Here is an 11,554-nt window from a genome sequence, read left to right as displayed (position 1 = left end):
GTCAGAAGAGTGTTTCGTAGGTAAGAAACACCTTCCTGTTTTGCCATAATTTCGTGCGGACGAAATATTTCGTACCTACGAAACAGTATCTGACAATTAAAAGTCAGAAGAGTGTTTCGTAGGTATGAAACAGCTTCCTGTTTTGCCATATTTTCGTGGGCACGAAGTGTTTCGTACCTACGAAACAGTATCTGACAATTAAAAGTCAGAAGAGTGTTTCGTAGGTATGAAACACCTTCCTGTTTTGCCACATTTTCGTGCGCACGAATCTTTTCGCCGGTACGAAATATGCTTTTTTTTCGAGGTCCCAATTTTTTTGACTTATCGAGTCAGTGTAAAATAAAGAATAATGCAAAATTGACTTTAGGCTTAAATTGAGAGTAACTCATGTTACCATAATAGTTTTTACTACATTACTCCAAGTAAGCGAATAAAATACTTATCATTCTAAGAAGAAAAAAACATTTAATTGTTAATAATAAAAAACCTTCATTCTGGGACGTCGATGTTCTCCACCGGACTAATGCCTGTCAACTCCTTATAACAGTCAAATCTATCTTTAAACAACTCGTACCAAGCCCAATAGTCTTTGGTCTTGACTTTTTCGTAATATGTAAATGGTGGAACATGCGGCAAGGGAGAATCTGGCTTCAACGTTACCCAGACATAATGGTTACCGCTGTAATGAGCAAGAACGACCATATCCCATTTTTTATAACTTTGTGGACCTATCAAGGTCGGCAAGAATGTAAAGTTCATGTTCCTTGATAATATCACAACCGGAACTGAAAACGTTTCTGCCACAACATATCCACATTGTAGCATACAAAACCAATTATGTTTCGGGGCTGGATCTTCGTTACACATGATACGGTCCTTTAGTTCATCGACTGTATTACGATGCCACATGACCCTGTAAAAGTCTTCATTCTCAATAATGTGATTATACATCATTCGACGAATTTCCTTTCCAATCTCGTGACGTCCATTAGTAGTTGCTTTACCAACAACATCAAAACCACAATGCCCATCCCCCGAGACATCTACTATGTTTTGGACGTACTTTTGCATATGAGGGGGAATTGAATTCAACCACCTTGTCTCTATCACCGGCGGATATATTACCGGAGCCGGTCTTTTCTTTGGTCCAAGTTCCTGTCGTTCAGTTTTTTGCGTCATGTTCTTCAACTTATCGTCGAGTTCTGCCTTTTGCATTTCCTTCATTTCTTTTTTTTCCTTTTGCATTTCGGCCGTTCTTTGTTTTGCCTTCTCTTTTTGTGCCTTTCTCTCTCGTTTCTCCTTCAACGCCTTTTCTTTTTCTAACTTTTTTTCTAGTTTTTCCTTCGCTGCTTTTTGCTTTTCTAAAATCTCAAAGCTTGATGGTTCCCGTTTTGTAGTCCTATCCTTCTGACTTTGCTTCTTTGATGGGCGACCTTTTCCAACAATAGGATTTTCAAGCTCTCTTATGTTTGTTGTTTTAGGAGCACCGATTAACCTTAGTTCGATTCTCATTTGCTCTCTCTCCGGTTGTGAGGCTTTTTGCCACCTTTCTCTAGCTATCATTTGCTCAGGTAGGTCATCGTAGTTCATTTTTTCGACTTCTACCAAGACATCGTATGACATCTGTCTCCAATATCTATCAATAGTTTCATGAGGTATGGGTACATTACTACGATCGTACTCGAGCAATTCGTGTCTACATGGTAACCCATGTGTGCGTCTAAGTATACAAAGACAAATATTTCCACTTTCATAAGGATCGACCCGTTGTATCTCAGTCACCATAATTGACATTGCCCGATGTGAGACTACATTCCTTAATTTGTCGAAAAGGTGTGTTTGATGCTCATGCAATACAGTACTCAAACTTTTTTGAAAAGCAGCTGTGATGCCAATAAACTGATGTTCTAAACACTTATGAGCAGCTTCCCAACATGAAACAAAATTACCAGTCAAGTTATTTAAGAAACACTTCAACCTACCATGTTCTCCCTCAGCTCTACTGGTTGTTGTGGTGCCGTAGTGTCTAATCTGATTAGTCCAATAATTAACAAATCTCTCTTTGTAGAGTGACAACCATGTATCTTGTACATAAGATACTAACTCCAAGGACTTTTTGGTCCATTTGTTTACGAGATTATTGTACCGGGAATTGTATAATTCTTCAGTATCTGCCCAAACCAAATGCTGCCATTCATTGAAAAAATCATCAACCATCTTCTCTTTCTCAAGTTTCTTCTCACTTTCATCCATCTTCATATTCTTGACAATGATCTCTAATTGTTTTCCAGCCTTCAATCGAACGTTCTTGTTTATATGCCACAAACAAAGGATATGTTTCGCATCTGGATACACGACCCCAATCGCATTTATCAACGCTTGTTCCCTATCCGTTACAAATACCGTTGGAGTATCTCCAACATTATATAAATCTCTAAGACACTCTAGAACCCAAATGTAATGTTCTGTAACCTCGCTAGCTATAAATGCGTTTGCCACTGTGAAAGTCTTTCCTGTCGAAGTCGTCGAGACTACCTGGAGCAAAGGATACTTAAACCTATTGGTTTTGTAGGTGCAATCGATGATAACATACTGAGGGAAACACCACGCCAGTTGAACGCTCTTAGGATGTGCAAAAAATAGATCTTTTATCTCTTCAGACATTTCGTGACATCTATGTTTCGTTACATAGTGGTAGTCGGTGCACAACTTAAAAAACTGTTGCATTGCTGACCTACCTTCACTTTCATTACACTTGAGCTTTCGTCGCGCATTGTAAATAGTCTTCATAATGGACCAGTTAGGTTCACTATTTTCTTTGGCCTTCTGTTTTATGTGCAACAATATATCTTTGGGACGCGATCCACTCTTAGTTAAACTCTTAACTAATTCAGATTCAACTTCATTCAACCGAGACGCATATCCATGGCCTGTGAGATCCTTCTCAAGTTGGTGGTTGTGATGTCCATTGATTACTTCAATAATCCACTTCTCGTGAAGTACGACATATTTCACTTTTATAGCAAAAGGACAATCACATTTAGAAGAACCCGTACGCCTCCTTTTACTTGGAACTGTATTAGAAACCCAATTTTTTGGTTTGTGGCTACAGAATATACCACTTCGACTGCACCGAAGCAACGTGAAAGATCTTTTTCCTTCATTATTCACAGACTTACTCATTTTTTTCACAATCACAAATCCGGTTTCTTTACATGTCTTGCTACACCAATCTATTACTTCTTCCCTTGAATCAAAATACTGTAACATATAAGAAAATAAGTTATCTTCAACCTATATTCAATTCATTCACATAAAAGTACTAATGAAAACGTATTCTTACCTTGTCTCTCAGAAATATATGTGATACATCCAATCTCATAGGAAGAGTATTACTTTCATGCATTGAAGATTCATTTGAGTCAAATTGAAGAGTCTGAAATAGAAATCAGAGTTTCAAATAATCTATATAATTAAATTAGTGAAACAGAACCTTTTCGAGTGAATATACAACAAGACACATTTCGTACAAAATATCTTACGAAATATTTCGCACGTTAAATTGCGAAATGTTTCGCAACTTTCTATGCGCGAAATGTTTCGCAACTAATATATGCGAAATGTTTCGCGTCTGCGAAATCTGTTCGTGGTGCAACTGTAAAAGAATGTAAATCGTTTTTTTCTTTTGAGTAAACCATGAAATCGAGTTGAAGAAGAATAAAATCAAAAACCACACATGAACTTTACCTCTTCAATATCATCAAGACCAGGCCATTTTTTAGTATCTACGTCTTCTTCTTCATTATCATTAGGTTTCTTCTCCATGTGTTTAGGGTTTAGTGATTAGAATAAAATCAAACTTCAATGGAAGAACACAAGAAAACTTGGCAGTTGTCTTATTTTTTGATCCCTAGAAAGATTTCTTTTTAGGGTATAAAAAAATAACTTCTAATTTTATTATAGTATCTTCTATAAATTTTTTTATTTTTAACCCCTAAAATTAGAAGCCCCTTAACAACAGAAAAAAAAAGTCAATTTTATTTGACTGATTTTAATGAAAGTCTTTATTCCCCGGAGAATTTTCTTTATTCCCCAAAGCCGCGGCAAAAAAAAAAATGGTGGTCGCCGGAAATGATGTCGCCGGCGACATTTTCAGGCGACCTTATGTGGACGAATATGACGTGGCAATTGCTTAGTGAGGTGGACAAAGAGAAAGAAAATACATTTAATTTACAAAATTGCCATAAGGGTAGAATGGAGAAGCTTACAAAAATATGTTGGGGCCAAACAGGAAATTGGGGCCAAAACGAACTGTCGGACACAATTGGGGGCCAAAACGGCCAGTTGGTCACCAATCGGGGGCCAAAACGGAATTAACCCTTATGTTTAATATGATTTGATGTTTTGATTATAAATTGATGTTCATTTATTTCGATTATCGTTTTGATCGTATTTTCATGTGTCTTGTCAAGCACTTCGCATAGTTAATTGACGAAACGAAGTATTCGATATCGATCGTAGTAGTCATAATTTCATGTGTCTTGTCATGCACTTCACATAGTTAGGCGACTAGACAACACTTTCGTTGACTCGGTATTAATTGATTATGACATTTGTTTGACTACGTATGATCCCCGGATATACGTAGTGCTTATGGACATCACCTTAGGAGTCGAACATCGATTATACTTCGGAACATTAGATCGGACCATACATAGTTGTAGATTTATCATTATGGATTCCCGGTTCGACACCTCTCTCACTTATTTATCTCCCGACTCTTGTTGCCTCCCGACTCTTGTTCCTCCGACATTTCTCTCGAATCTCTCTCGCCCGTTTTACTTTGCTAATTTATTTTAGTTTTACTTGCTTTAATCTCTTAGTGCTTAGTCATCATAACCCCCTATTTATCTTTGTTTTTTCTCCTTTTAGTCTAAGTTAGCTTTTAATATCTAGACCGAGGGATAAGACCCTTCGATATCCAAATTGCCTTCCTATCCTTGGATCGATCCCGGCTTTGCCGGATTACTACTTGATACCTCCGCTTGGGTGTGCAAACTTTTCAGGTGCATCACTTTGACGCTCAAGACAGTCAGGGTGCTCTTTGCAGTAAAAGAATGAATATTGATCGATCCTTTTTGGGGGGCGAGTTGTGAGAACTCTGAGTATGGTTTGATCTTTTCTGGAGTGAAGAGATTGTGTCCTGTGAAGGACGAAGTGGGGGGTCTTTTATAGGCGAAATTAAACCGACTGTGATTAGTGGCGGTGGTGAGGCGTGACCGTCAAACCGTAAGGGAACTTACCTCTTTTGCGTATCTAGGGTTTCTCTTCGAGTCTATCCCGGATCTTTGATAAGTGAAAGTTTCTAAGTTCAAGGATACTTTGTATACGTACGTGTCTAACACACCTTTTCTAGTGTTTATTGAGGAATCTCAAACATCTAATGTTAACACTAGACTCCCAGGATTTAATTATACATGAACTAATCAATGAACTAGATATTGGAAGATGGTTACCTTTAATCGCTTTTCCTCGAACAATATTCCGACAAGATTCGGAAGATCAAGAACTCCAATTGTAGTTCCTCTACTCGAGACACCGAGTGTATGACTTGCACTCCCTCCTTCGAGTTAGCTAGAACTCTCTTGAAGGTTGAGATGAAGAACACCTTCTTCTTGACTAGATAATCGAGAAAACTCCTCTTCTCTCTTTTGGCTTTTCTCTCTAAAAGCTCTCTTGAATTGTCTCCTGATTTCCGTCCATAATTATGTCTTAAGGAGGTCTATTTATAGGGACCATAGAGAAGGTATTTGACCCAAACTAGGATTCTTAAAATATCTCATTCAAGACATATCTTTTTGTGTCCCATATGAAACCCTAAAAGGTTTATGTGTGGCCGGCCAATATAAGCCTCTATGGGCTTTATGGCCGGCCCACACAAGGGGTCTAACCGGCCATGTGCTGGCCGGCCCCTTCCTAAAGTCAGCCATCACATGGCCGACCCCTTTAAGGGCACCACCGGGCTCCCTTTTTAGCCCGGGGTTATGTACACTTGTTCGGACTCTTCCGAACTCTTTTTGGCCTCAAATAATGGATTCAATCCACTTATTTGCCACTTTATATCTAGTCAATATCTCTCTGTTCAAACCATCACTCTTATGTGTAACCCTTGTAGGATCCGGTCTATGTTAGCCGCGGATTACCGAAGTTATCCGACGATCGTAGTTGGCTTCTAGCTAAGTATTAAGACCCCTAATTCGACCGGACTAATGATCTTCCAAATAAGGTCATTATGATCCTATTCGCCAAATCGTACGCATTGTCATCTTGATCCAAGGACATCCCTTAGAAGGATACCATTCCTTCGGACCGAGGGAATATATCCTTCACGATAGACTTCAAAGGAGAAGTTTCCTCTTCAAGATACGTGAGGTCCAATCGGGCTTAAACACTTCAAGATGTGGGACCGACTGAGATCTTTCTAAAAAGTCCGGGATTAAGTCATTAGGTCGCGCAGCGCTGATATCTCCCCAGTTCTGGGCGTAAGATTTGGGCCGAACCTGTAGAGACCCCCCTTATTCCTTTTAAGATCCCAAGGCTGATCTATCCATGCCAAGGGCGTTTGGTGCAGAGCTGATTTCTTCCGGCCGACCTCCCAGTTAAGGGAACGTATGGTGGACCATCAGGTGTTTAGCTGTCCTGCTGCCTTAAGTCGGGTTGTTCCAAGAGACTTCAGGTCTGATCTTGACTTTTCGGGCGTTAGTCAACATCTGGACATTTTATGCATCATCATGAGTCCCGCCACTCCTTAGTTGAAAATAAAGAGACTAAGGAGTAGAAGTAACTCGTGTGTTTTGACTTTATTTGAAGGTCTGAAGTCAAGAGTATTACCTGTCTCAGAACTGTATCGAGAATTTCTTTGAGTCTTACCTGGACTTAGGCTGTTTCGTTGCGCTCGGTCTCTTTGTTGATATTCCAGAGCTGATTGGTATCTGCTAGGTGGAGATCCTTTCTCATGAAGCGTTGTTTTTACCAGAGCTGTCTTGAGTTTTGTCTGTCTTAGACTGTTGGACACGTGGTTCCTCTTCTCGAGACGCGTTTCCACTTCTGTCCGAGTAATTAATTTCCTTCCATGCATGATTCTGTTACGTCACGTCTTTGATCTTCTGACTGCCTATTTTCGAAACTGATCCTTTTGGTTTGTACTATTCAAGGCAGCACTTTCGGCATGCGTGGACACGTGGTATCTTGCTAGTGGGAGAGTAGGCGCATTCCCTAGGGTTCTATTAATTCCTAACGCCGTCTAGGGTTAATCCCAACCAGTGGCGAGGCCAGGAATTTTTCGTTGTGGGGGCACGTCTTAGTGACAATAAATAAATAAAATTATATGTCAAAAAAAATATTCTAACACAGGGTTAAAAGTGAAACAGAAAATTATATTTATGCAAACAAACCCACTCATTTATAAGGGACTCATAAGAGAAATCATGGAATTTTTTTGTACACATATGCTACTTGTACTCACAATATAAAAAATAATAATAAAAGAATGTCGTCGACAAGGGGTTTCCTCGGTCGCGGCAGAGAGGTATAGAGAGATGAAGAGTGAGAATGAGTTTTCCTCTCGGTTTCTTTTGCTTGTGGCATAGGAGGTCACTACAAATGGGTCTTCTTCGTCTCCCCTCTCTCTCAGAACCTCTCTCGTTTTTTCTTTAATCGAATTATTTCTATCTTTAATCCGACAATTCCCCCCTCCATCCATCCCTCTCGATTTTACTCTCATTTATTTATTTTTGATCATTATCTGTATTGCTTGCAAAGGTTTTCCCCCACAATCGTTCAATATCTATTTATTTATTTTTTGTTATTGATCGGAAGAATTGAAATTGATAAAATTCAAGATAAATGTTGCTCTGGATTTGTAAAATTGGTGGCACACTTGTAACTTCTTAGTGACATAAGAGGCTGGTTGTCAAAAAATAATAAGTAAATTTGTGGTTAGTTGGATAGACATGCATTTGTTTGTGGACTAGCTTGAGTTTTAAGAGGGTTGTTTAAGCTTATGGTAGATGGCCTTAAGTGTTGGTGTAATCATGAAGGGAGGTCAAAATTAGGCCTATGGGGGACCATGCCCCCATAGGGCCCTATGTGGCCTCGCCACTGATCCCGACCATCGATCAGAGCAAGTTACGTTCTGAACTGTATAACGGTCCCACAGATATTGAAATATATCAAGATTCCATGGCAATCACACGTTATCATCATCATCCAGATATCTTCTTAACAATGACTGCAAACCCAAAATAGCCAGAGATAATGATTGCACTATTACCCAATCAAACCGTTATTGATCGACCAGATTTACTTGCACGAGTGTTCGAGTTAAAGCGCAGAAAACTAATGAGTGTAATTAATAAGGATGGGTTGTTCGGAAAAGTCGTGGCAAATGTTTACATAATAGTGTTTCAGAAACGTGGATTGCCTCATATGCATGCTCTCATCTTCCTTCAAAAATCAGACAAAGTTCGCACACCTGCTCAGGTTGATAAATTGATTTGTGTTGAATTTCCGAATCAAGATGTCGATCCTCTAATTTTGTAGACTGTTAAAAATTGTATGGTACATGGTCCATGTGGTCTACGACGTCCGACGTCTCCGTTTATGATAAACGAAAAATGCTCAAAAAGTTACCCTCGTAAGTTTGTGGATAAAACAACAATAGGGGATGATTGATACCCAATATATGGTCGTCGCAATGATGGTCGTGCTTTCTTCGTTAGGGATCATTTTGTTGATAATAAGGACATCGTTCCTTATAATCCTCACCTTTCTAAATTATTTGATTGCCACATTAATATAGAAGTTTGCACGAGTGTGCGTTGTGTTAAATATATAAACAAATACATCTACAACGGAGATGATCATACTACAACAGTTGTGGGTGCAACTGATGAGATTCAACAATATCTTGACTCACGATATATAGCACCACCAGAGGCATCATGGAGATTATTCGGTCATCTACTACATGAAGAATATCCATCCGTTGTGAGGTTGGTTATTCATTTTCCTGGTATGCATCATGTCGTTTTCCATCCTATAGACAATCCAGATGTCGTTCAAATTAAAGCCGATAACGGAATATCCGCTTTAATGGCTTTCTTCTTCCGTTGTGGCATAGATCCAACAACAAGAAATTACACTTATTAGGAATTCCCTCAACACCATGGGCAGGACAAACAATCTAAATTATGGGTGAAACGGAAAAAAAGGGTTTGCAATAGAGAGAATGTATTTTGTTATTCCTAACGAAGGGGAAAGGTTCTAGTTACGGTTATTATTAATTGTTGTAAAAGGTATGTATCACTCGAATTGTTGCGTACAGTAAATGGCGAAGTGTGTGACACTTTCAAATTAGCGCGTGTTGCCTGTGGACTTTTAGAAGATGATGGTGAATGGATATTATGTTTAAAAGAAGCTGCAAAAATGAGCACAGGTTATCAATTACGAAGGTTGTTTTGTATTATTCTATTAGAATGTGTACCACTTAATCCATCTTCTTTATGGGATAGGTTTTCCCTAAACATTTGTGAAGATCTTGGACATCAACTTCGTACCACACGAGGTATTACAGAACCAACAAATTCTCAAATACGGGATTTCGGTTTGCACCTCTTCGATGAAATCCTGTTAGAGTATGATAAATCCCTAAAAGACGATTTCCCATCCATGCCTCAACCTAATCAACAATGGAATGAAATTTCAGGTAACCGGTTTATCTGGGAACATATACAACTACACGCAAAAGTTAACCTTCTGAATAGTGCACAAAACCACGCTTTTGAAGCTATTATTAGTTTTGTAAATAACGATGAAGGGTTACTATTTTTCCTCAACGGTGGGGCAAGAATAGGAAAAACATTTTTATACAATACAATTGCAGCAACATATCGGAAAAATTGCAATATAGTTATTACCGTTGCTTCATCCGGTATTACCTCATTACTACTGGTCGGAGGGAGAACAGCTCATTTAACCTTTCGGATTCCTCTTGATGTGCACGAAGATTCTATTTGTAACATTGGTAATCAAACCGCAGTTGCAGATTTTTTTCGCGCATCAAGATTAATTATATGGGATGAGGTTCCAATGCAACACAAGCATTGCGTCGAGGCTATAGATAATTCACTTTAAGATATTCGTAATAACAATAAACTCTTTGGCGGACTGACTGTTTTTCTTGGTGGTGACTTTCGTCAAATTCTTCATGTTGTACCAAAAGGAGTACGAGAGCAAATAATAGGGGCCTCATTAAGGAGGTCATTTCTTTGGATCAACATCAGGGTGCTGACTCTTTCACAAAATATGTGCCTATAATCAGATGACGCTGACAATCACATGTTTCGGACTTTCCTTCAACTGGTATATTCGTCGACTTAGTTTCGTAACTTATTGTTAAGATTTATTTTATAAATTTACAGATTTAATAAAATAAAAATTATTTTTTTTTAATGTATCATATTACACTTTCCTATGTAGGTAGGGACAACTGACTGGAAAAATTTACCATTACCTTCGTACCTAAGTAGATGTCGTACTCTGGTAGAACTCATAAATGTTGTTTATCTCGGGTTACATATGGATCAAAATCTTACAGCAAATTATCTTACACAACTAACCATTTTGTCTGCGCGGAATGAAGATGTGGCAGCCATAAATACTTCAGCTTTAAACATAACTCCTGGTGAAATGATCACTTACCTGACTGTTGACAAAATGGTTGGAATTGAAGATAACGATTACTCTTTGAATGCATGCTACCCAAACGAGCTCCTGAACTCACTTAATCCTTCCGAATTTCCACCATTCAAGTTGCAGTTAAAAATCGGTTCTCCAATTATGTTGTTGAGGAACCTTTCCCCTAAAGATGGACTATGTAATGGTACCACATTGGTGGTTGTCAACTGTGCATCTCGAGTTCTTGAAGGAAAAATCCTTACTAGAGATAAACGTGGTAACATGGTATTTATTCCTAGAATCTCTCTCACCCCAAGCTCTTCTGAGTTGCACATTCAATTTACAAGGCGCCAATTCCCTGTTCGTTTAGCATATGCAATGACAATAAAAAAAATCTCAAGGCCAGTTAGACGCACATGTGGGAATAGACCTCCGGTTTCCAGTATTCAGTCACAGTCAATTATATGTAGCTCTGTCTAGATGTACTGACAGCAAGAGAGTGCATATATTATTGTCTGAACAATCGCATTCGTTTAGTACAACTAATGTTGTTTATAATGAAGTTTTGTTATAGTTATTTAATATATTTCAAAACTCTTGCTTAGATGTCTGCAGGATCTTGATTTAATAGTTCTTAATATAAAAAAATCTTTTTGTCTATAATTATGTAACTAAGAATCGAATTAATACTTCAACTAATGAATGTCATTTACTAAGTAAATTTTTTCATCCATTTTATATCAAAAAAAAATGTTAAATAAGAATTTAATCATCCTCACACACACATAAAGCATTCAATTTAACTTTCTGTCTCGAA

The 11,554-nt window shown here is 38.4% G+C and overlaps 3 protein-coding genes across 3 annotated transcripts; 2 read left to right on the top strand and 1 right to left on the bottom strand.

Annotated features, from left to right (window-relative positions):
- Nucleotides 1–489: 489 nt before the first annotated feature.
- Nucleotides 490–3,825, bottom strand: LOC147538086 (uncharacterized). Its single transcript, XM_086642949.1, has 4 exons — nucleotides 3,748–3,825; nucleotides 3,344–3,436; nucleotides 2,244–3,261; nucleotides 490–2,171 (listed from the first exon to the last, which is right to left on the bottom strand). Exons 1-4 carry the CDS (start codon nucleotides 3,823–3,825, stop codon nucleotides 490–492), a joined length of 2,871 nt encoding a protein of 956 aa, XP_086499075.1.
- Nucleotides 3,826–9,486: 5,661 nt separating this feature from the next.
- On the top strand, nucleotides 9,487–10,194 carry LOC147538085 (uncharacterized). The gene has a single exon (XM_086642947.1). It carries the CDS (start codon nucleotides 9,487–9,489, stop codon nucleotides 10,192–10,194), a length of 708 nt encoding a protein of 235 aa, XP_086499073.1.
- A 444-nt stretch (nucleotides 10,195–10,638) lies between these two features.
- On the top strand, nucleotides 10,639–11,217 carry LOC147538084 (uncharacterized). Its single transcript, XM_086642946.1, has one exon. The coding sequence runs from the start codon at nucleotides 10,639–10,641 to the stop codon at nucleotides 11,215–11,217; it is 579 nt and encodes a 192-aa protein (XP_086499072.1).
- Nucleotides 11,218–11,554: the final 337 nt, after the last annotated feature.

The sequence above is a fragment of the Eschscholzia californica genome, unplaced genomic scaffold (assembly GCF_041429995.1).
Source record: "Eschscholzia californica isolate CP2 unplaced genomic scaffold, dmEscCali1.0.p SCAF_5, whole genome shotgun sequence".
Lineage (NCBI taxonomy): Eukaryota > Viridiplantae > Streptophyta > Magnoliopsida > Ranunculales > Papaveraceae > Eschscholzia > Eschscholzia californica.
The sequence above is the reverse complement of the archived record's forward strand: the minus strand, read 5'-3'. Positions and strand labels throughout refer to the sequence as shown.